At 52.9% G+C, this 24,407-nt stretch overlaps 1 protein-coding gene across 3 annotated transcripts; it reads left to right on the plus strand.

Annotated features, from left to right (window-relative positions):
* The first annotated feature begins 112 nt into the window (after positions 1 to 112).
* Positions 113 to 22,536, plus strand: Atp8b2 (ATPase phospholipid transporting 8B2). 3 transcript variants are annotated; one of them, XM_075978404.1, is made up of 28 exons: positions 113 to 246; positions 2,178 to 2,245; positions 4,241 to 4,299; positions 4,622 to 4,735; positions 4,855 to 4,953; positions 5,076 to 5,137; positions 5,237 to 5,309; positions 5,692 to 5,762; positions 5,995 to 6,074; positions 8,206 to 8,364; positions 8,507 to 8,595; positions 9,637 to 9,833; positions 13,713 to 13,921; positions 14,671 to 14,714; positions 15,155 to 15,320; positions 15,452 to 15,640; positions 15,781 to 15,896; positions 17,031 to 17,195; positions 17,273 to 17,384; positions 17,511 to 17,616; positions 17,732 to 17,876; positions 18,104 to 18,287; positions 18,463 to 18,686; positions 19,532 to 19,615; positions 19,803 to 20,048; positions 20,134 to 20,272; positions 21,545 to 21,675; positions 21,919 to 22,343. In XM_075978404.1, exons 2-28 carry the CDS (start codon positions 2,215 to 2,217, stop codon positions 22,195 to 22,197), a joined length of 3,573 nt encoding a protein of 1,190 aa, XP_075834519.1. In that variant the 5' UTR covers positions 113 to 246; positions 2,178 to 2,214; the 3' UTR covers positions 22,198 to 22,343. The 3 variants fall into 3 exon arrangements, with proteins under 3 accessions (XP_075834519.1, XP_075834516.1, XP_075834518.1); XM_075978401.1 differs by lacking the exons at positions 113 to 246; positions 2,178 to 2,245 and adding an exon at positions 2,741 to 3,039 and having other exon boundaries at positions 21,919 to 22,536; XM_075978403.1 differs by lacking the exons at positions 113 to 246; positions 2,178 to 2,245; positions 4,241 to 4,299; positions 4,622 to 4,735 and having other exon boundaries at positions 4,906 to 4,953; positions 5,076 to 5,120.
* Positions 22,537 to 24,407: the final 1,871 nt, after the last annotated feature.

Raw genomic sequence — 24,407 nt, forward strand, 5'->3', positions numbered from 1 at the left:
AAATGGCGCACGCCGCGCCCCTCACTCCCCAAAGCCCCTCCCGCCCCCCGCCCGCGGCCGCCGCCGTCACTTCCGCCCCGCGGCCGAAACTGACACAAAGTAGCGGGCCGGGGCCCGGGTTGGGAGAAGCCGGGCCGCCGCTGGGGGGCGGGAGCCTGCGGGCAGCGGAGCCGAGCGCCCCCGCCCCAGCCCCCGGCATGGGCTGGACGGGGCCGCCGGGCGGAGCGCCGAGCGCCGCGCGCTGAGGTGAGGCGCCCGCCGCGGGCCGGGGGTGTGGACCCGGAGGGCCACGGGGCCACTGGGGGAGGCTGGGGCGAAGGCTTCCCCAGGATGGAGAGAGCCAGTCGCTGTGCGCAGCCTGGGAAGATGGGGCGCGCCGAGAGTTGGGGTGCGAGGAGTTACCCTGGTCCCAGCCTTTAGGTGCCTGGAAAGGGAGTTTGGGGACGATCGGATTTGTCCCGCGAAGGTGGAGGGCTCTGTGCCCCAGGAAAACCAAGGGTGCCAGGGGTGTTCGCGTTGGCAGCTCAGAGCTGGGCAGTGGGTCCTGGACACTGTCCTTGGCAGCGAAGGAAAGTGGCCCCTGGCGTTCTTGTTTTCTCCTGCCTCGCCGACCTCTTCCTCGGGAGAGACTCTTGGTTGGGAAGGAGCTGAGGCCAGACTCAGAGGAGGAGCCCTTTTCCTTAGTGGAGCGCTGCCTCCTTCTCAGGGATGGCTATTTTTATCCCAGATGTGGCTGCAGAGGGGGCTGGGGTAGGGTGACGGGGCAAGGCGACGTGGCTGATGGGCCTACCCGGTTTAGAAAACCCAGGATATCCTGAGAGGGAGACCCTGTTGCCAGTGATTTCTGTTACTGTGTTTGTCCGCTTCGAGGATTGGGGCCAAACTTGTTTTCAGTCAGTCTCCCCAGGGTCTTAGAGGTAAAAGAACTTTCCTGACCGTGTCCAGTCTTGACTCTTGATGGTCAGCTAGTTCTACTGTTAACTCTTCCAAAGGAAGAACACTCAGATCTGAGAGCTAACGACGCTTGGTAGCCTCCCACCGGGGTGGGGCTAGGTAGGAGCCAGTAATGCCCACCCTGCATCCTCTCCTTTAACCTCTGGCTTCGCTCCCCACCCTCCCATGACTCATGTCTCGATTGGGTGGAGACCCTGGCTGGGGCCCTGGAAGAGGCCTTGGCATCACCAAAATGCGATTGAGGTTTCCTTCCCGAGCCAAGGGGACAGCACCGTTGCTTGCCACGGTCGTGGAGAGTTAGGAGTGAAAAGGACGTATGCCTCTCGGGATTGTCTGCTCTGAGGTCAAGGAGGGAGTGTGTGTTAGTGAAGCGAGAATTGGTGTGGGTGACTGGGCTGGGACCAGAGTCAGTAATTACAGAGATTGGGCAGACAGGCAATTAGTAGCTCGTGGGGCTGAAAGGAGGGGGAAGATTTTCCATCTAAAGGAAGGGTTTCCTTGGCCAGGACTTGCACCTTTTTAGGAGAAAGGGTGGAAAGGAAACAGAGGCCTCTTGAGCCTGTATCTAGTGTCATACTGGCTGGACTAGACCTGGGGTGGGAGAGAAAGCAAACTCTTCAGCAGGCTTGGGAAGACCTCTCTGATGGCCCCAATCGCTAGGAAGTGGTTTGGGGACTGTCTGCAGGAAGTGGTGGCCATGCCTCTGATACGAACCCCTCTGGGGAGGAGGTGATAATGGGAGTCCCAGTAATGAGAGTGGGGGCGGGGAAATTATGAACTTTCTAGAAGGGTGGGACGTGCCCACCCTGTTTCCTGATGCTCTGCCAGGTGTTTCCTGGCTCGTGTTATCTCCACCCAACCTGCTGGGACAATTCTGTTTTCTAGTACAGGCCATATTCATCTCGACCAGGAGGGCACATGGGACATCCATTGTTCCTGAGGGGGATACCTTGAGGGCTGCGCGGCTTTTGTCAATATCTGGTCTCTTCTAGGCCCCTCTCTGTAGGTTTTGGTTTCTATTAATTCTGAGTTTCCTCATGTTATCCAGGACAGAGGGAAGAACACCCCCCCCACACACACACACACTCGGGTATCCATATCAGCAGGAAGAGGAGAGTTTTAGTGGGGTTGGAGGCTGTGGGGGATGGCAGGGCCATAGCTAGAATAAATTCCAGAAGGGAATGCAGAATTCTCTACCACGTGTGTCTGTTGCTTTCTTGCAGGGTCTCCCATGGGATTGCTGGAACCTTGCTGGGTGAGATGGCACTGTGTGCAAAAAAGCGCCCCCCAGGTAAGAGCAGCAAGGAGTGGGTCTCTGGGACCATGATCAAAGTGGCTGTCATTATGACTTAGGGAGCCAAGGGAAGAGGGATTGCTAGTAAGGTTCTGAAGGGGGGCGCGGTTAAGGCTGCCAGGCATGGGGGGCGGTAGCCTGAGAAACCGAATTCCTCCTTTCATCCTTGGCTGGAACTCAGCCGTGAGTGAGAAGCACCTGCAGATTCTACTCTTTGGTCTGGGCTCTTGGGCTCTGGCCTCCTTTGCCTACCCACCGGAGTCCTCCTCAGTTTCCCGCGGAAGGAGGGGTGTGTGGGATGAAAGCCGTTGCCCTGGACAACGCGGGCGGTTCTCTCTCCCGCATTGGCTGGGGGAGGGGGCGGGGCCGCGCACTGCCTTTCGCCTACGCGGCACTGGCAGACTTCAGCTCTGCAGTGGGAGCAGGTGGGGCGGAGCCTGGGGCGTGGGCACCATTCCGGCCACCCAAAGCTCCACCTCCCGCCTCTGTCCTGGGATTCGGGAGTGGAGCTCCTGCAGAGCTGGTGGTCCCAGGCGCAGGTGGCCGCCAGGATGGTTTGGGCTGCTGCGGGTGGCATGCGCGCCCAGCGGCCGGGGCTCCCCTCTGCGTGGCCGCAGCTCTTGCGCCTCCCCGGGGGACCGCCTATGCCCCATAAGCGCCGCTGAGGCCAACGACAGACAGTGCACCTTCTTAAAACGGGATCATGACGGTCCCCAAGGAGATGCCTGAGAAGTGGGCCCGGACCGGGGCGCCTCCATCTTGGAGTCAGAAGAAGCCCTCTTGGGGGACAGGTAAAGGGAGGCAGTGTCTGGCAGCTCTCACATCTGTGATTTCCCTCCTCTGACCTCCGCATTCCCTTGTCCTCCGCCTCCCTTCCTCCGTTGGCCCTTTGGGATCCTCCTTCTTCCTTTGCATGGCCCTTGGCGATTAGAGTCTCAGTAGAAAGGGGACCCTCTGAGAGAAGTTTCTGGTTTTCAAATGGCTCGTTTGTCTGGTGATTCTGTGGCCTGGGGTTTGCTGTTGCATTGTGCTTGTTGGGGGAAGAGGTCTGGAATATTACCTTGGATTCTCGGTCAGATAGATACAGGGTGGCAGGCTTACTACTCCCTTTTAGGTCTGAGGAGGGAACCCCACATAGGACATCTCGTATTCTTGGCCCTGAAATTGGCACCCGCAGCCTGGGTCTTCAGGGTTTCCGTTAGGTGTAACTAAATAAGGGTCGGTAACAGTGACATTTCCTTTTAAGAAAAATATCTGAAAATGGTTGAGAAAGATTGCAGTTGCCTCTCCTCTTCTCTGTTCTGCTCAGTCCGCATGACCCACATCTCTGACACACACACCCCCACACTTGAAGATGCGCTTTGCAATAGGATGATGTCATTGTCCACCAGTCAGAAACTGCTCACGGTGACATGTGACAGGAGGCTCCTTTAGAGAAACTGCACGTGGGCCTGGGATGCTGCCGCAGAGCAGTTCCAGGGCACTGTGACCCTCTGTCTTGGCCCCACCCACCGTGCTCCTCCCCTGCTTCGGGTGAGGACAGTGCCAGGAGCAGGTTTGCAGTAGTCTCCACATGGGAGGGAACTTCGCCCCTCAGCCCACACCTTCACCATGATGATGGATGTGTTATAAACAAGAGCAGAGGGACCTGGGCATGCGTGGCGGTGGGGGGGGGGTACACACACACACACACACACACTACTCGACTGAGTGGAAGGTTTTGGCAGTTGGCAGGAACAGAGACTTGTCCGGCACTGTGATGGTAGCACAAGGGAGGCTGAGGAGGACCGCGGCCAGCCTCATGCCACAGTGAGACTTTGTCTCTAGAGGGGAAGTGGGGGAGCAGCATGCAGCTGTTGACAAACTGTGGACTAGAGCAAAGAGTCTAGTGGTACCAAAGCTGTATTCTGGGGAGAGAAGCGTCGCTCAGTGGAACCCTCACAAAGGTTGAGACGGCCTTACATCGTTGACCGCAGCCTTGTTCCGTTGCAGAAGAAGAGCGGAGGGCACGGGCTAATGACCGAGAATACAATGAGAAGTTCCAGTACGCGGTAAGCGCTCCCTCTTCCAGAGCTGGGCAAGAAGAGTATCGGGAGCTGAGGCCAAGGGAAGGGGACTTGGGCGAGGCAGGGAAACAGCTTTGGCCAATTTCCATCTGCTGGGCTAAAGTTTCCAGCTCTCGCTGAAGCAAAATACATTGGCCTTGGAGAGACTTTTCCTTTCCTCCTCCTCTTCCCTGTGCCACACCTGGGGTGTTGGCAGGGGAGTGTGTGCAGAAGGTTTGGGAAGTACAAAGAAGGAAGAGGCAGCCCCAGCCTGACTAGGTTGGGATGAAGGGTGCCTCCCTTATTTTCTCCCCTTCTACTGCCATAGAGTAACTGCATCAAGACCTCCAAGTACAACATCCTCACCTTCCTGCCTGTCAACCTCTTTGAGCAGTTCCAGGAGGTTGCCAACACCTACTTCCTGTTCCTTCTCATTCTGCAGGTAAGTGACCTGTCTTACATCTTCTGTCACTCACAAAACTGAGTTAAGCCAAAGAAGAGGTGGGATCAGGGGAAGAACCCCTGGACAGGGACTTCAACACAGCGCGCCTCTCTTTTCAGTTGATCCCCCAGATCTCGTCCCTGTCCTGGTTCACCACCATTGTGCCTTTGGTTCTCGTCCTCACCATCACGGCTGTTAAAGATGCCACTGATGACTATGTGAGTTGTCACCCCCACCCCAGCTGCCTTTAGGGAGAGTTCCCAGGATGCTCTGAGCTCCTCTGATCTAGTTCCAGTGGGGGGAGAGGGAAGGTGTCTCATTTTTCTCAGTTCTCTTCCAGTTCCGCCACAAGAGTGATAACCAGGTGAATAACCGGCATTCTCAGGTGCTGATCAATGGCGTGTGAGTGGCTGTTGGCTCCCAGGGCTCCAGGGAGGAAGGAGGTTTCCATGGAAACCTTGGTAGTGACTGATGGCCTCTGCTGTCTTCTCTTTGCTATAGCCTCCAGCGAGAGCAATGGATGAATGTCTGTGTTGGTGACATTATCAAGCTAGAGAATAACCAGTTCGTGGCGGTAAGAGCCCGGGTGCCTTTTCAGTCTGCAGGGTTGTTTGTCTTCTTTGGTTGAAGGGGACAATTCCTTCCTGGTTTTCTTAACACTCATGGAAAGAGATTTTCCAGATGGTGGCTTCTGGGCCATGTTAACATGCTCAGATTAGTTTTTCATGCTTTTTGAATTAAAAACAAAAGGATATACCTCTATGCCAGTCACAATGGGCATGGGCCTTTAATCCCAGGGCAGAGGCAAAGGCAGAGACAAGGCCAGCCTGGTCTGCATAATGAATTTCAGACCAAACAGGATGGTATACAATGAGAGACACTGGGGTGATTGCCGCTAAGAGCCCACAGAGGGCAGAGGTTTGTGTGTGTGAGTTCTCATCAGGCTTTCTGTGTAGGCGGACCTCCTTCTCCTTTCCAGCAGCGAGCCCCATGGGCTGTGCTACATAGAGACGGCAGAACTGGATGGGTGAGTGGCATGCTTGCTGTCAGCATCCTTTCTCCTTGAGCCCTTAGGGGGAAATGACTGTTTGAAGGCAGATCCCAGGCCAGGGCTCTGTACTAGAAAACTGAGGAGCAGGAAAGGCCCTGAATGTATCCGAGTTTTCTAGGCGGAGACATTTAGGATCAGGTGCCCAAGGATTGATTCCAGCTTCTGGGAGGGAGAGGCCAGGACTCAAGGGTATTTATTGTTCTTCCAGAGAGACCAACATGAAAGTGCGCCAGGCAATTCCAATCACTTCAGAGCTGGGGGACATCAGTAAGCTGGCCAAGTTTGATGGTGAGCAGTCCTGGAGCAACTTTGGAAGGAGACTGTGGGCTGGGGTTGGAGTCCATTATTGTATCTTCTGGATCTGGTCTCTGGATGTTTTCTAGAGGATCATGTCTGGAATGCCAGGTGGTACCCTGAACTTTTGAACTGATGGTTATTTCAAGTAAGCTTTGTGACTGATGGCGTGCTGAGAGAAATTCAGCACGTTCCTTTTACTTATCAGCCAAGAATAGTGCTTTTCTTCGTTGTAACCAGTCAGCCTGTGTATGAGAATCCATGTTCTCGCTTCCTCTCCAGCTCTGCCTCCTCATAGCCATGTTAGCTGACAGTTTACTTACATGTGTAACCCTAAGAACTGTGGTCTTACTAAAATCTCTACAACATGCCTGCTTGCTTGTTAAATACATGTGTTTGATATAGAATAGTCTCACTAAGACCTGGTTGGCCTGGACCTTCTTATGTAGACCAGGCTGACTTGGAACTCAGAGATCCGCCTGCCTCTGCCCTCGGGATGCTGGCACTGTGGCTGTTGCACCACATAAGGAATCTGCCCTGTTCTCTTTAGTGACATGGTGCTCGTAGATTGGCACTATTTGGCCATTTAGTCTTTTGTTCCAGTGATGCTTAAGGATAAGAACAAAGTGTTGTGACCTGCTCTGTATGTGGAATAGTCTCAGCTTTGTGGTTTGGGGGCCAAGGAAATGCATAGTTGTCGGAGTCCTTACTGTACAAGCCCGAGGCCCCGAGCTCAGATGCCTGGTACTCACATTAAAAGCCAGGTGTAGCAGCACAGCTGCAGTCCCACGCTAGGAGCTCCTTAGGGTTTGTGAACATCTAGGCTGGCCAATCAGTGAGCTCCAGGTTCAGTAAGGGAGAGACTCTGCCCCAGAAAACAGGGTAGAGGCTGGTGAGGTGGCTCAGTGGGTGATTTGCTGCCAGGCTTACCTACTTGAGTTGAATTTCTGGGAAGAAAGCACTGAATCCTGCAGTGGACTCTGACCTCCACATGTGCACCCTGGTACGCATGTGTCCACACATGCTTGTCCACACATATGCACACACACATGGATAAGTGGAATAGGAAGGAGTAAAGTGGGAGTGGTGGAGGAAGAGACCCCGTGTGGACGTTGGCTCCATGTGCATGTGGGTGGTGCTTGCCGACATCACACACACACACACACACACACACACACACACACACACACACGGTATTTCGTTATCTAAGTGTATGTACATTTTTTTCTGTGCTGCTAGGGATGAACCCAGGACCTAGGCGATGGTCTTCCACTGAGCTATGTCCCTGGCATGAATATGTATATTTTCAATGTTAGTTCATGCCACCCTGTTATTTTTTCCCTATGTTGTGGAGGTAACCTTGAACTCCTGATTGCCTTTCCCGCCCTCTAGAGTTCTGGATTATAGGCAGGCACTACCTCACCCGGTTTATGTGGTGTTAAGTAAGTCCTGCAAGCAGTATGTCATGTCTTTAGAGGCCACACACACACACACACACACAGCTACTTTTTCTTTCTTTTTTTTTTTTTTTTTTTTTTTTTTTTTTTTTTGGTTTTTCGAGACAGTGTTTCTCTGTGGCTTTGGAGCCTGTCCTGGAACTAGCTCTGTAGACCAGGCTGGTCTCGAACTCACAGAGATCCGCCTGCCTCTGCCTCCCGAGTGCTGGGATTAAAGGCGTGCGCCACCACCGCCCGGCTACTTTTTCTATTAAAACTTTTTCTGTGTGTGAGGAGGTCTCAGTATGGAGCCGTGTGGCCTAGAATTCTATATAGATCAGGTTATCCTCAAACTCAAGAGATCCACGTGCCTCTGTCTCCCCAGGGCTGGAATTAAAAGTGTGCCCCACAATTGTATTACTTAAGATTCATGAGTGTGTGTGTGTGGTGTGGGTGTGTGCGCACGTGTGCCAGGTGTGCGGATGCCTAAAGAGGCCGGGGGGAGGATTAGATCCCCTGGATCTAGATTTATAGGCGGTTATGAGGTACCCAAGGATGCTGGGAAACACACTCGGGTCCTCTGGAAGAACAGGAAGTGTTCTTTAAGCCTCTCCCAGCCCTTCACTACCTTTTCTGTTCCCTTATCATATGACTGGATTCTGAGTAGTGGCACTTTTGTCTCGTGTCAGGGGAAGTAATCTGTGAACCTCCCAACAACAAGCTGGACAAATTCAGTGGAACACTGTACTGGAAGGAAAACAAGTTCCCCCTGAGCAACCAGAATATGCTGCTGCGTGGCTGTGTGCTGAGAAACACTGAGTGGTGCTTCGGGCTGGTCATCTTTGCAGGTGAGCCTCCTGGCGTCCCTCGGGGTGTGGCTGGTAGCACACGTGAGTTGCTCCTACGGAGCTACTGCCCTTCCCGCCTAGTGCTTCTGCTCCGATGGCTCCGCAGGCCACTGTGTTTATTTGACTTCCCGTTATTCCCAAGGCCCTGACACCAAGCTGATGCAGAACAGTGGCAGGACAAAGTTCAAGAGAACAAGTATCGACCGCCTGATGAACACGCTGGTCCTCTGGGTGAGCTTCCCAGAGGTTCTCCCCATAGCCCCTTCTGCCCCCTTGGTTTTTTTCTAGGCAGCAGCCAGGCTTGGCTTCTCAGGGGTGGTGTTTGTTTCAGACGCCTTTCAGACTTGGAAGATGTTGTTTTAAAAGCCTTAGGAACACTTAAAGAGAGCTAAGCTAAGCCACCCTCTGTTGATGACATCTGGATACGCATGGGACCTCTTAGCCCTTGCCGGGGACAAGGAGGCCTTCATGGAGATGGAGTCAGAGTTAAAAGAAAACTTCCATGGGGAAGATGGTTAGCAGGCTTCTAAGAATGTAGGCTCCCAAGAGGAAGTCTCTGTGCTTGCTTTGGTAGTCCCTGGGCTCTCCTGTCTGTCCAGAATTGGGTTTCCTTCTTGGGCTTTTCCTCCCCATTTTGTGCCCCTCCTGCCAGTTGCCTGCTTCCAACACGCCATTTTGGGAAACCTGAGGACAGCAGTTGAGTTGCCCCTCTTAGCTTTAAAGGTTTCCGGAAACCCAGGCTGAAGTCTGGCTAATTCCTCCTACAAAGGCTCTTCTCGCCCCCTGGTGGCTGCTGACCTGGATGATCCCTGCTTTTCAGAGTCATAACATAGGTGCAATTTTGGAATTACTTGTTGGACACCAGACAGTGGACTCCATTGTTCCCTCCCTGTCTCTGTCTCACTCAGATAAAGTCTTGCTCGGTAGCCTAGGCTGCCCTTGAACTCTCGATCTTCCTAAACCAGGCCTGGTGGTGTACACCCGAAATCTCAGAATTTGAGGGCCTCAAATTGCCACAGATTTGAAGCCAGCCTTGTCTCAAAGCAAAAACGAGAAAAGGCTTTAGGATGTAACTTAGTAGTAGATTGGCAAGCATGCACAAAGCTCTGGGTTCAATTCCCAAGAAGGGAAAAGGGCATTCTATACAATAAATCTGTAGAGTATGCTGTTGGCCTTGTGTGTGCTAGCACAGGCTATAGATTTTTAATGTGTCAGAAGTAGCTACCCCAGTTCTAAGTCCTGGCCTTATCTGTGCTTTTAATTCCTTCTCAGATTTTTGGGTTTCTGGTCTGCATGGGAGTGATCCTGGCCATCGGCAATGCCATCTGGGAGCACGAAGTCGGGACACGTTTCCAGGTCTACCTGCCCTGGGATGAGGCGGTGGACAGTGCCTTCTTCTCTGGCTTCCTCTCCTTCTGGTCCTACATCATCATCCTCAACACCGTTGTGCCCATCTCTCTCTATGTCAGGTGTGTGTTCTCTGCCCGTGGCTCTCCGTCTCTCTCTATGTCAGGTGTGTGTTCTCTGCCCGTGGCTCTCCGTCTCTCTCTATGTCAGGTGTGTGTTCTCTGCCCGTGGCTCTCCGTCTCTCTGTATGTCGGGTGTGTGTTCTCTGCCCGTGGCTCTCCGTCTCTCTCTATGTCAGGTGTGTTCTCTGCCCGTGGCTCTCCGTCTCTCTGTATGTCGGGTGTGTGTTCTCTGCCCCTGGCTCTCCGTCTCTCTGTATGTCGGGTGTGTGTTCTCTGCCCGTGGCTCTCCGTCTCTCTGTATGTCGGGTGTGTGTTCTCTGCCCCTGGCTCTCCGTCTCTCTGTATGTCGGGTGTGTGTTCTCTGCCCGTGGCTCTCCGTCTCTCTGTATGTCGGGTGTGTGTTCTCTGCCCGTGGCTCTCCGTCTCTCTGTATGTCGGGTGTGTGTTCTCTGCCCGTGGCTCTCCGTCTCTCTGTATGTCGGGTGTGTGTTCTCTGCCCCTGGCTCTCCGTCTCTCTGTATGTCGGGTGTGTGTTCTCTGCCCATGGCTCTCCGTCTCTCTGTATGTCGGGTGTGTGTTCTCTGCCCATGGCTCTCCGTCTCTCTGTATGTCGGGTGTGTGTTCTCTGCCCGTGGCTCTCCCGTCTCTCTGTATGTCAGGTGTGTGTTCTCTGCCCGTGGCTCTCCGTCTCTCTGTATGTCGGGTGTGTGTTCTCTGCCCCTGGCTCTCCGTCTCTCTGTATGTCGGGTGTGTGTTCTCTGCCCGTGGCTCTCCGTCTCTCTGTATGTCGGGTGTGTGTTCTCTGCCCCTGGCTCTCCGTCTCTCTGTATGTCGGGTGTGTGTTCTCTGCCCGTGGCTCTCCGTCTCTCTGTATGTCGGGTGTGTGTTCTCTGCCCGTGGCTCTCCGTCTCTCTGTATGTCGGGTGTGTGTTCTCTGCCCGTGGCTCTCCGTCTCTCTGTATGTCGGGTGTGTGTTCTCTGCCCGTGGCTCTCCCTTCTCACTCTATGTCAGGTGCCCGTGGCTCTCCGTCTCTCTGTATGTCGGGTGTGTGTTCTCTGCCCGTGGCTCTCCCTTCTCACTCTATGTCAGGTGCCCGTGGCTCTCCGTCTCACTCTATGTCAGGTGTGTGTTCTCTGCCCGTGGCTCTCCGTCTCTCTGTATGTCGGGTGTGTGTTCTCTGCCCGTGGCTCTCCGTCTCTCTGTATGTCGGGTGTGTGTTCTCTGCCCGTGGCTCTCCGTCTCTCTGTATGTCGGGTGTGTGTTCTCTGCCCGTGGCTCTCTCCAGGAGCTCAGGGGCTTCCTTGCCAACTTCTCCATGAAGATGAAATTCTTGACAAGGAATATGGAGTCCTTTCTATACTGTGGCCATTTAATGTTACCTGTTTATTTTCTCAAAGTTTCCTGGCTCTGGATTATAGTGGGGTAGAAACTATATTGATTTATCCAGCACCATGTGCTATTGCATGCCTATTCTGGGAAATAAGCACAAAGATGAACAAAAAATTGATTTCCTTCCCTTGTATACTTAAATATGATAGAGGAGGAAAGCCCTAAACATGTCACAGAATAGAAGCTGTTTGCCTATGAGTCCTCTGTGGGTCGCTGGGGCTGCTAAGCTGTGTGGGTCTTCTCTGCCCTCAGAGTAGCAGGTTGGCTCACCCGGGACTAGAACCTGAGGTAGCTGCAGGCACCAGTTCTTGAGGGCAGGGAGACATAGCTCTGAGCAGTCAGGCTTACATCTCAGACACGGAGATGACTGTGGGGGGGATGGGTGGGTGGAGGCTGGGGAGCAGGAGGGAAGAGGCTGGAAACGAGGGTGTACAGACAAGAAGCTGGGGTGTTAGGAGCTGTAGGGGAGAGGTCTGGAAACGAGGGTATATATCCGAGAAGCTGGGATGTTAGGAGCAATTAGGAGCTGTAGGGGAGGGGTCTGGAAACAAGTTTTGACTGGATTGATTGGTAAGGGTCTTCAACCTTTGTCTGGGGACCTTTAGGAATGGGTTTTGGAAACCTGAAGGCTGTGATCGAAGTCTTCAGGAATGCTTTAGCAGTCGCTGGCTGGCTGTGGTGAGCAGCCGGAGTAGGACGTGAAAAGGAAGGAGAATGTTAGGCGGAGGCCAGTGAGGACAGAGGGAGGAGAGGGCAGTGGTGGAGGAGGAGTGTGGAAAGGAAGGAGAATGTTAGGTGGAGGCCAGTGAGGACAGAGGGAGGAGAGGGCGGTGGTGGAGGAGGAGTGTGGAAAGGAAGGAGAATGTTAGGCGGAGGCCAGTGAGGACAGAGGGAGGAGAGGGCGGTGGTGGAGGAGGAGTGCCTTGCATTTGCGATAAGGGAGCCTGTGATCTTTTGTATTCAGATCAGTTACTGTGTATCCCACGCTGGTTTAGAGCTGGCAGTTCTGCCTCAGCCTCTCTAGTGCTGGGGGCGCAGGTCTGTATGCCACACCAGGCTTGGCCTATGCGTTTTTAAGGAGGTATTTATCCAATTACTCAGAATTCTTCCTAGCTTTCATTTCACTTAACAAAAATGCCCAGACTGCTCGGCTCTGCTCCCCAGCCCAAATCCTAGTGATGCCAACTGTGAGAAGATGCAGGGCATCCAAGAGTCTGGGTTGACCGCTGCCTACTTAGCCACGGGACCTCAGGCTCGCCCAGTCACCTAGGGCCTCACATGCTGTCTGTTTTCCTTTCCCACATGATGCCTGTGTCTCTTTCTTCATAAGGGTGTTTTGGTAGAAGACACTGGATTGGAAAATAGATATAAAGGGTTAGGTTACTATGTCAGTCTGACCTGGCGCCTCATGCCTGATTCACAGCACATGGGAAAGCTGAAGCAGGAGGACCACCACAAGTTTGTGGTCAGCCTTGGCTTCAGAACGAGATCCTGCCCCCACTCCATTGCACTCCCCCCAAAAAATATAAAAAACAAAACCAACCACAACAGCACCAAATCCCTTTGCAAGTATTGGTTATTTCCCTAACACAGTCTTGATCACTTTGCTTCTTTGCTGGTATTTAGATGTTTTGCTTAGGCCCTCATTTTGTTTTCCCACTTTGTGCCTTGCTGAACCTGTTTTTGGTAGCTGCCTGAGGAAGTTTTTTCCTGAGTTGTCAGCATTCAGGTTTGGGGGAGGTGGAAGTAGGGTTGGCTAGCTGCCTGGGACAGCCTTGACCACATTCCTACTTATCTCACTTTTCTGCCCAGTAGCAGGATCCTGATAGGAGCCTCAGTCACATTGAAGGAAGGTTCCAGATGTGTGGCCCACTGCTTGGCCACCTGGGACCAAACACAGGGCTCTTTTCTGGGAATGTGAACAGCCCGGATCATAGAAGTAACGATTAGCTGAAAGTCCCTTGCGCTTGTGACGTGCAGTCGCTGCCCACATTTCTAGCCTCTGCTCTGCAGCGCGACAGTAGAGCCCTGCCTGTGCTGGGCAGTGAGGGATGACGGGACTGGGAGCCTCTGGCCCTGTGCTTGCACGGCACCCTCACGCTCTCTCTCTTCTCTTTCCCTTCCCTCTTGCACTTTCTCTTATTTTTCTCTGCATGGTTTCTGTGTTTAGTTCTGAGGTAAGAACTGGCCAAGTGCCCTGTGTCTGGTCCCTCTTCCTTCTCTGCCTGTGCCGTCTGTCCTGCCTGCCCAGAGCCTGTGCCCCTGTCTGTGTGGAGAGCATCAGGAGGGTCGGGTTGGAAATTTCCTTTGTCTGTGGTCCATGGTCAGTTCCAACTGCAGGCTTCCCTGCCCCTCCCGTCCAGGTTCCCTGCCCGGGTGTCTTCTTCATTCCTTTTCCTCCCAGGCCAGCGCCTGCAGCTAAGGCCCAGTGAGTGGGATATTTCCTTCCCTTCCTGCTTCCCAGGCCTCACCTCCTGTCCCCTATGCAGTGTGGAAGTCATTCGTTTGGGCCACAGCTACTTCATCAACTGGGACAAGAAGATGTTCTGCATGAAGAAGCGGACGCCTGCAGAGGCCCGTACCACCACTCTGAATGAAGAGCTGGGCCAGGTGGAGTACATCTTCTCTGATAAGACGGGCACCCTCACCCAGAACATCATGGTGTTCAACAAGTGCTCCATCAATGGCCACAGCTATGGTAAAGTGGCGCCATCACTCTGGACACTGACGTCTTTGGTGTTTGGGAGCGAGGGACCTTGAAAGGGTGTACCTGTGCCCTGTGCCGGGATTGCACTAAGAATCCCTTTCTTGCCCTCCCTTGAGCCCTTGCACTAATGTTGGGGCTTGCACCAGGGGAACGCCTTGGTTATTTGAAATGAGCCCCAAGACACTGGCCTCTGGGCATCCTGGCCAGGGTGGACCTACCTTGGCTGCCCAAAGGAATACAGACTCCACTGTTGCTGCAAGGGGCCCTTGTGAATCTCTGGACTGGAACTGCAGTCCTCCTGGTATGGGCCTGTCATAGTGGCCTTGAGGCTGAGCTGCTGAGATGGTGGGGGGCAGGGTGTTTGCAGGTGTGAGACCCTGCAGTAGCTGGTTTTTGTATTAACCTAGACCTTGTTGCCAGGGTATAAGGCTTTATCTGCTTTCCGGGCTTGGAAGGTGCCAGGCACCTCAACAGACCTGAGTGTTGTAGAGTCAGGTAGAGAGGGGGAGAGCTCCTGGGAGGTGGCTGGGATGAGCATAGTGAGCAGGGGCCCTACGACCCTTGTGGCCAGGTTTCTGGATTCTGGGATCCAGGGTACTTGCAGGATGCAGGCAGTGGCATCTACAGGATGAGTAGACCTGAGGGTCCTACAGACCATGGGGTCTGCACTCGAGGCTTTCCTGTGCTGCTCTGGAGCCGTCCCGTGCTGATGTGCTTTTCCTTCTTTTGGGCATGTGCAGGTGACGTGTTTGATGTCTTGGGACACAAAGCTGAACTGGGAGAGGTAAGATCCAGTCTCTGAATATTCTTTCAGCGAGTTAGATACTGTCTGGGCATCTGGCTAGCAGTAACAGGCATAGACGGGAGCAGTGTGCTATCTGGACAGGAAATGGAAGACACTGGGGAAGCTGATGTTTAGAGGAAAACTGGAAGCAGGGTGGGAATTGCTAGATGAGGCATGGTGCACACCCATAATCTCAGCACTCGCGAGGCTGAGGTAGGAGGACCACAAGTTTGAAGCCAGCCTGGCTTATATAGAGAATTCCAGGCTATCCCAGGCTCCATAATGAGACCCTGTTTCAAAGAAAAGGGAAAAGTAAAAGTAAAGGCCAGCTAGACTTTGGAGGCCCAAGGCAGTCGGGATCTTGGCCAAGAGGTGGGTAGGTAGGACAGTGACTTCCTGAGGGTCTCCTGGCAGCTCACGAGGCTTCCTGCCTGTTCCAGAGACCAGCGCCTGTTGACTTCTCCTTTAATCCTCTGGCTGACAAAACATTCTTGTTTTGGGACCCAAGCCTCTTGGAGGCTGTCAAGATGGGGGACCCACACACGCATGAGTTCTTCCGTCTCCTTTCCCTGTGTCACACCGTCATGTCAGAAGAAAAGGACGAAGGTGAGCTGAGGGATGGCTCAGCCTCTGGCACAGCCCATTCATGCTCCTGGGCTGCTGCTCTGTGGGCTTCCTGGGCAAGGTAGGTGGCTGGACGGTGGCCACTTTCTGCACATGCTCCTTTTCCCCACCAGGAGAGCTGTACTACAAAGCTCAGTCCCCGGATGAGGGGGCTCTGGTCACCGCAGCTAGGAACTTTGGTTTTGTGTTCCGTTCCCGTACCCCTAAAACAATCACTGTCCATGAGCTCGGTACAGCCATCACCTACCAACTGCTGGCCATACTGGACTTCAACAACATTCGCAAGCGGATGTCAGTCATAGGTGAGGCCAGTGCTAGGGAACTGAGGAGACTTGGGGAAGCAGGCAGGCCTGGGTGGGGAAGGCGCTGGAGGGCTCGTGATGATACATTTAGTTTGGACTTTGTCTGAATTTTTGGCACTCTTCTCCCTTGTGTTTCACAGTGCGGAATCCAGAGGGCAAGATCCGACTCTACTGCAAAGGGGCTGACACAATCCTGCTAGACAGACTCCGCCCCTGTTCACAGGAGCTGCTCAGCAGCACCACTGACCACCTGAATGTAGGTGATGGCCTGCGCTTTCTCGGTTCTCAGCACTGGGAGGTGGCCAGGGCATGCTCTCCTTATTTATTTAAAATGATTTATTTATTTTTATTTTATATGCCGTGGTGTTTGGGTTTTTTTTGTGTGTGTGTGTATTCCTATCTGTGTGAGGGTGTTGGATCCCCCAGAACTGGAGTTACAGACAGTTGTAGGCTGCCATGTGGGGGCTGGAAATTGAACCCAGGTCCTTTGAAAGAGCAACAAGTGCTCTTAACTGCTTAACTATCCAACCCCATGTTGTCCTTTTTAAAATAAAAATGTGTGTGTGTATACATACATACACGTGTTTAGTGCACGTATATATTTTGTATTTATATAAAATGTATATATTTTGTAGTTGATATATGTGCTCATGTCACAGTGAACATGTGGAGGTCAAAGAACAACTGGAAGGAATTGGTTCTTTCTACTGTGTGGACTCTGGGGATTAAGCTCATATCTTCAAGCTTGATAGCAAGCACCCTTATTTGCTGAGCCATCTCAGCAGCCCCCAATGTTCGTCCGTCTGTCCTTCCTTACTTCCTTCTTTTCTTCCTTCCTTCCTTTTCTTCCTTTCTTCCTTCCTTCCTTTCTTCTTTCTTTCTTTCTTTCTTTCTTTCTTTCTTTCTCTTTTCCTTTTCCTCCTCCTTCCCTTCTTTCTCCTTCTCCTCCTTCTTTTTGTTTGTTTTGAGACAGGGTTTCTCTGTGTAACAGTCCTGGCTATCCTAGAATATCAGCCAGGCCTCCAGGACTGGCATCATGCCTATGATTCCAGTATTTGGCACATAGAATCAGGATGAGGAGTTTGGGGCTAGCCTGGCTTACATGAGACTTTGTCTCAACAAACCAACCAGGAAGATCATTAAAATGGCTCATGAGATCGAGGCATTTGTGGCCAACCCTAGACACAAGTCTGGTCCCAGAACCCATATGGTGGGAGGAGATGGCTTCCTTCCTTGACCTCTACACATGCACACAAATAACAAAGTCATGTTAAACATTGTCTAAAATCCGACTGAAGATATCTCAGCTCTCTGTTGCGGTTTGAGTTGCAGGTCTTTTGCTGTGTTTTCTAGAATTCCTTTCATCTGACTCCCCCACCTCTTGGTCTAGGAATATGCAGGGGACGGACTGAGGACGCTGCTGCTGGCCTACAAAGACCTGGATGAAGAATACTATGAGGGGTGGGCCAGGAGACGCCTGCAGGCCAGCCTGGCCCACGACAGCCGAGAGGACAGGCTGGCCAGCGTCTACGAAGAGGTTGAGAGTGACCTGATGGTATGAACAGGACAGGCAGGGTGAGGCGAGACGGTGTGGAGCACAGCTCTCCTCAGGAGCTCTTGTGGTATTTCCAGCTGCTGGGTGCCACGGCCATTGAAGACAAGCTTCAGCAGGGAGTTCCAGAGACGATTGCCCTCCTGACTCTGGCCAACATTAAGATTTGGGTGCTCACTGGAGATAAGCAAGGTGAGAACTGGTAGCAGATGGGCACAGTGGTGCTGTCGTGCCCTTGTGTGGAGCTGGACCCCCAGGTGGGAAAGCATGCGGTCCCTGGTAGTCACCTGACTGCGCGCCTTTGTTTTCTCTCGGCAGAGACGGCTGTGAACATTGGCTACTCGTGTAAGATGCTGACTGACGACATGACAGAGGTGTTCATAGTCACGGGCCACACTGTTCTGGAGGTGCGAGAGGAGCTCAGGTAAACAAGGGGCTGGGGACACAGATGCCCTGAACGTGCCCGGGGACTGGCAGGCTTTTGTTTCCTTTCTGCCACTGTCCTGGAGCCCCCCACAGTTTCATCCCTGCCTTCACAGGAAAGCCCGGGAGAAGATGGTGGACTCATCCCACACTGTGGGCAATGGCTTCACCTACCAGGGGAAACTCTCTTCTTCAAAGCTCACTTCTGTCCTGGAGGCTGTTGCTGGGGAGTATGCCCTGGTCATCAATGGGCACAGCCTGGTGAGACTTCCATCTCTCGCTTGGAGCAGGCTGTCAGCAGGAGAATGCTCAGACCTTGTTGAGTGCTTCCCACAACTCCTCTGTTCCCTCTTCAGAGAGGACAACACTGGCTATGCCCTCCCTCAGTATGGTCTTGCAGTCTTATCTTGCTCACAGCTTCCCTTGACTTGAGGGGTGGGGGTGGAATCATCAGTGACCAGAAGAGCTGAGGTATCCCCGTGTTTCAGGCCCACGCCTTGGAGGCTGACATGGAGCTAGAATTTCTGGAGACAGCATGTGCCTGCAAAGCGGTCATCTGCTGCCGGGTGACACCCTTGCAGAAGGCACAGGTGGTGGAGCTGGTTAAGAAGTACAAGAAGGCTGTGACACTCGCCATTGGGGACGGGGCCAATGATGTCAGCATGATTAAGAGTGAGTGTGGGCTGTGCGGTGCACGGGCTGGGCAGGAGGGCTGCAGTGTCCTTAGAAAGAGTTGGGGGCAGTGAGGGGCAGGGCTATAGCTAGGAGGGAAGACTGAGGGGTGGGGTCTGTAACTAGTGGAATCTGAAGTTTATGGTCATTCTTCATGTCATCTTTGTCTCTGCAGCTGCTCACATCGGTGTGGGCATCAGTGGGCAGGAAGGGATCCAGGCCGTCCTGGCTTCAGATTATTCCTTTTCCCAGTTCAAGTTCCTGCAGCGCCTCCTGCTGGTGCATGGGCGCTGGTCCTACCTGCGCATGTGCAAATTCCTCTGCTATTTCTTCTACAAGAATTTTGCATTCACCATGGTCCACTTCTGGTTTGGCTTCTTCTGTGGCTTCTCAGCACAGGTAGAAAGTGTTTCTAGAACTCTCTGCTGCATATCTAGGCTGGGGAGAGGCCAGTGCTTGTGCCGTCTTGAAGGCTTGAGTTCGGATCCCCAGAATCTCTGTAGAAGCCGCAACGTAGGTCACTGTGCCTATAGGAAGTGAGAACTGGAGGTGATGGGATCTCTAGAAGCTTGTGAGCCAGCTAACTTGGCTTGCACAGTGGCAGAGACTGTGTCTCAAACAAGGCAGAAAGCTGAGGACCGAGACACACGGCTGTGCTCTGATCTTCACGCTCACCGTGGCACCCGTGTTCCCAGACAGGCACTTCCATTTCTCTTTTTTTTTTTTTTTTTTTTTTGGCTCCCCGTCGGGGAATCGAACCCCGGTCTCCCGCGTCCATTTCTCTTAAACACATGATAAATAAATAAACTCCTAGGAGCAGATACTACATCTCTCCTGTTAACTGACTTCACGGTTAGTACATACAGTCAATAAATGTCTGTTTTTCTTTTCCTTCTTTTCTTCTTTTTTTTGGGGGGGGCATGGTTTCATGTAACACAGGCTGACTCTCTTACTTACTATGTAGCACTGGTTGACCTTGAATTCTGAATCTGGGCATGGTGTGCACACTCAGTAGGTGGAGACAGAAGGATTGAAAGTTTGAGGTCACTTTTGGCTACATAGTGAGTTCCATGTCAAGGTGAACCCTGTCTTAAATAACTAACCTAAGAAAACAATGTTCATTGGGAGAGTTGCGATCTTAGGACCTGGGGAAGTTGTTAGGGCTGCCTGATGGTGTGGAGCTGTCTTTCTGTGCCTGACTCCTAGAGGTTGGTCACCCACTGTCTTGCCCTCTTCCCTCCCAGACTGTGTATGACCAGTATTTCATCACCTTGTACAACATCGTGTATACGTCACTCCCGGTGCTGGCCATGGGGGTCTTTGACCAGGTACAGGGGCGTCTGTTCAGGCTGGAGGGGAGGTGTGGGACAGTGGCCCGCGGCCAGTGCAATTCCCCTGGGTTGCCGAACACTGATAGGGCTTGAGCCTGAATCTGTTATCTAAGAGACTAGGAAGGGGGAGCCAGGGCTAGCATCTGTCCTTGACTGGAGAGCGTCACTGTGGCATCCCTCACAGGATGTCCCTGAGCAGCGAAGCATGGAGTACCCGAAGCTGTACGAGCCAGGCCAGTTGAACCTCCTGTTCAACAAGCGAGAGTTCTTCATCTGCATCGCCCAGGGCATCTACACCTCTGTGCTCATGTTCTTCATCCCCTACGGGGTGTTCGCGGAGGCCACACGAGACGATGGCACCCAGCTGGCAGACTACCAGTCTTTCGCCGTCACCGTGGCCACATCACTGGTCATTGTGGTCAGTGTGCAGGTATGAGGTCATCCCTCAGCACTCCGTCTCTGTTCCTGACGGGTAGGGTTGGAGGTCCTCCTACCTGCGCTGCTCCTTTCCGCAGATCGGACTGGACACGGGCTACTGGACAGCCATCAACCACTTCTTCATCTGGGGCAGCCTCGCTGTCTATTTTGCCATCCTCTTCGCCATGCACAGCGATGGGCTCTTTGACATGTTTCCGAACCAGTTCCGGTTCGTGGGTGAGTACCCGAGCATCCTCTCCAGTCAGTTCTGGGAGCAGCAGGGTAGACAGCACTTACTATACTTTAATGCCAGGTATCTTGCAAGGTACAATGTATTACCAAGAGTAATTGACCCAGGCCCTGCTACCAAGGAGTGTCTATGTCCATGAGAGTGAAGAGCAGCCCTTGCCTGACTATGACCCCCAAGGAAGGTGTGGCGGGCTTCACGGTTAGCAGAGTGAGAGCCAATGGGAGTGGCCGGGCAGAGCCCTGTAGAGGAAACTGCTGCTAGTGAGCTGAGAGTTCAGGGTCCTTGACCTAGGGTGGGGCAAGAAGCCTGGGGAAGCAGGAGAAGGAAAGGCCCTTGAATGGCAGGCTCCAAGTGTGCCTCGCTCTGCCTTGCCTGAGTCTTCATTTCCTTTAGAGCAAGGAGACCACAGCGTCAAAGGCCACTTTCTTTTTGTTATTTGTTTTGATCTTTCCAAAAGATCCCTTTAGGAAATATGTAGGCTAGCACAGGCCTCCAGTTCCAGCCCCTGAGAGGTGGAGGCTGGAGGACCAGGAGTTCAAGGCCCTTTTCTGCTACTTAACAAGTTTCAGAATAGCCTGAATTACACAAAGTCCTGTCTCTAAAAGGAAAAAGGGGTGTGTGTATAGAAAAGAGGCGTCTAGGTTTGAGGATAGAACTCAACAGAATGCTTGCCTAAAGTGCACAAAGGCCTTGTTCCGTCGTAGGGTTTGAGCAGGAGCTACACAGGCCAAGTCCTGTTTTTAGAGTCACTGCTTTACCGTATTTGGATAATAAAGTAGAGGCCGGCGCACAGGAGAAACAGATCAGTTAGGCCCTCTACCAGCAATCTCAGTGGGACAGGTGGGATCCTGGAATTCAGTGACTGTGGAATTCTTTGGCTATCTAGAAAATGAAGCCAGCAGGTTAGATTGTGAGTGTGAGAGCAAGAGAGGCGTGAGCTGGGCTGTGTGGTTTCAGCCCAGGTGGGTGGCAGTACTTCCCTAGCTGGAAAAGGCACAGAGCAGATTTGAGGTGAAGGAGGAGACTATCTATTACTTATGCCCTACTAGCCTAGAGATAGCTTCACTGAGGTGGCTGAGGAAACAGGGCTGGTGTTTGGGGAGAGCTAGAGACCAGAGACAGAGTTAGAGATAAGCCCAGAAAGAAAGGAGAAGTCAAAGGTGGCGTGGGCTTTGAGGTTGAGGACATGGAACCATCAGAAATAGCAATGGGGGAAGTGAGAAGATCTCCTCTGTCAACTTCGTGACTCCTGTCCCCAGGGAATGCCCAGAACACCCTGGCCCAGCCCACCGTGTGGCTCACCATCGCGCTCACCACGGCTGTCTGCATCATGCCTGTGGTTGCCTTCCGTTTCCTCAGGCTTAGCCTGAAGCCTGATCTCTCCGACACGGTGAGAAGCCTGGCAAAGCTGGCCGTAGACCTTGGGGGGCAGCTGCAATGTGACAGGAAAAGCCTCTCCTGCTTGGGTGCCTCTAGAGCTGTGTCTGGGCTGCGGGACGCTGGGGGCTCATGCTGCACATGGCTACGGAAGTTCCTGTGATGATCCGCCATGGTACTCTGGGTCCCTGTACGTGGCGCTGCCTGCTGTTATGAGCAGACACTGAAGGATTCCCCTTCCCGGTGCCCTCCTCAGGTCCGCTACACCCAGCTGGTAAGGAAGAAACAGAAGGCTCAGCACCGTTGCATGCGGCGAGTGGGCCGCACGGGCTCCCGGCGCTCCGGCTATGCCTTCTCACACCAGGAAGGTTTTGGGGAGCTCATTATGTCTGGCAAGAACATGCGGCTCAGCTCGCTGGCCCTCTCCAGCTTTAGCACACGCTCCAGCTCCAGCTGGATCGAGAGCCTGCGCAGGAAGAAGAGCGATGGCGCCAACAGCCCCAGTGGAGGGGCTGAGAAGCCCCTCAAGGGCTAAAGACCTGGACTGGGACCCCTTGTGCCCGGAACCAGAGCTCGCGGGCCAGCGTCGGGGAAACTGCTGGTTCTCCCTCCCAGCAGCCTGCCTCCTCTGCCTGGTGGACTGCCCCGCAGATCTCAGCAGTTTATGGAAGAGGAGGGAGTGGGCCCCGGGGGCAGACCAGGGCTTTGGGCCTTGGACAGGGGCCACAGTGAGGGACCAGCTGTGGAACCAAAAACCATGAAAACTATGAGATTGGGTCCACCCCTGTCCTGCTTGGAGTCCACAGGGAGACTATAATCTCCATATTTTTTTACTCCTACTCCCCAGAGGGGCCCTAGCGCCCTGTTCCTGAATTACACAAGAATGTATCATGCCGGGAAGCCAGAGACCTGCTGGGGCCTCCAAGCCCCTCACATCATCGTGTGTCCTCTTGGTTTGTGTTTGTGTTGTTTGATTTTGTCTTTTTTATTTGGTAAGTGGAGGAGGCCTTCATGTGACTTTATGTTATGGTTAGTGTCTCAACTCTTCTGGGAAGAGGAGACGGGTGCACACTGGGATTTCCTACCTGGTGGAGTGGCTTGGGAGGGGCCACATCTCATGGGTCACCTTTAGGGTACCGTTGTCCTTATGGGTACAGGAGCTACCAGGTAGGGAAGAACTGTCAGGCAGAGGGTGTTGGGAGAATGGAAAGGAAGAGTGTCCTGGTTCCTGCCTCCCCAGGGCACTTGTGAGTTCTTGGATTACCTAAACCCTGTTGGTGCTGGGCGGCAGCCCAGACGGGCCCATCGCTCTCAGTGAGCAAGCAGGGAGACGGCTGGGCGGGAGTGTCTTCAGAGTCCAGGTCGAGTCCCCAGTTCCTTAGCCACTTCCCACTTCCCTCCTTCCTCTCCTCTCGGGTGCTGTTTCTGCCTACCCTGAGGTGGGACTGAGAAGGAAGCTGGCCTCTGCTGCTTTGTCCCAGGAACCTAGGACCCTGCCCTTCTTGAGCAGTTGCTGCCTTGTCGGTTCCCAGAAGAGACCTTATTTGCTAGCAGCAGAGTAAGGGGGAGGAACAGTGTGGAGCTGGGTGGACAGGAATCTAAATGTTCCCTGTAGGAGCCCAAAGGAGCTGGAGGGAGGTTGTAGTGAGGAGGGGCCGCCTGGGTGGGGAGAAGGAAGGGGGAAGGCTTGACGGGGAAATCCCTTTTGGCCACACAGTTTACAAGCCCAGTATCATGTCTGTTTGTGTGTCTCTTAAGGGGAAAGTCTGATTTTTATACCAAAGAGGAAATGAATTTTTTTGTATTTTGTTTGTCTATATTATATAAATACATATATATATATAGATAGCTATATATATTATTATTTTTGGTTCTCTCTCGTTTTTTCAGGGAGGGAAGAAAGTATGTTGCATTGAGTGCATTGAGCTGTAATTAAGGAACATTCTGTATAATTTATGACATTTCTATAATTGCAAAAATTATATCATTTTATGGATATAAAAGAAAAATGCCTTTTTATAAAATTCCAATTTCTGAGATGTGGGTAATTTGTCTCTTTTTTGATGTTTGCATAAGACTGAGGGGAAAAAACGCCCAGGCAGAAAGTCTGCAGTGGGATTTTGTGGGTGGTCTGGGGGGCAGCTGTACACACTGTTTCGTGACTTTCAGCAGGACTGTGGGCAGTGCTGAGACAGTGCATGTGGACTTTGTGTTCAGCTAGTGGCCACGTGATGCTTCGGACCTTGACTTACTGCCGTCATAAACAGAGACCAACTTAGTCCACGTCCCTGGCAGACAGATATGGCAGACACACATGCAGATAAGGGTGTGTGGAAAATGCCTAGGAAGCGTTGTAAGGTCTAATTTCCAGTTCCAGGGACGACTGAACCTAGAGTCTGAGCATGGTAAAGAGATTGAAAATTGTGCGTGTGTGCATGTATCCATGAGTGCAGGGCCTGAGGAGGACAGGTGTTGCGTCTTATGGGGATCTTACACGTGGATGCGAGCCTCCCCATGGGGGTGCTATGAACCACTGAGCCATCTCTCTAGCCCCCGGCTCTTGATTCTCCCTGCCCACTCATCCTCCATATTCCCTGAAGCTTAGAGGGAGGTGATTGTCAATTCCCCTTGGTACTTTGGCTAGTTAGGAGTTTCTGTATTAACCACCACCTTAAAGAAACAACAGCAGTGTTGCCTGTCCCTAGGCTGGCCTCCAACATAGCTACAGATGATCTGGAATCCTCC

The sequence above is a fragment of the Microtus pennsylvanicus genome, chromosome 7 (genome assembly GCF_037038515.1).
Source record: "Microtus pennsylvanicus isolate mMicPen1 chromosome 7, mMicPen1.hap1, whole genome shotgun sequence".
NCBI lineage: Eukaryota > Metazoa > Chordata > Mammalia > Rodentia > Cricetidae > Microtus > Microtus pennsylvanicus.

Excerpts from the sequence above, each read along its gene's own strand:
- Atp8b2 (XM_075978401.1), top strand. The coding sequence starts at position 2,952 with ATGACGGTCCCCAAGGAGATGCCTGAGAAGTGGGCCCGGACCGGGGCG. Across the intron at positions 8,596-9,636 it reads TGAACACGCTGGTCCTCTGG|ATTTTTGGGTTTCTGGTCTG; the intron begins GTGAGCTTCCCA and ends ATTCCTTCTCAG. Across the intron at positions 17,385-17,510 it reads GCTCACTGGAGATAAGCAAG|AGACGGCTGTGAACATTGGC; the intron begins GTGAGAACTGGT and ends TTCTCTCGGCAG.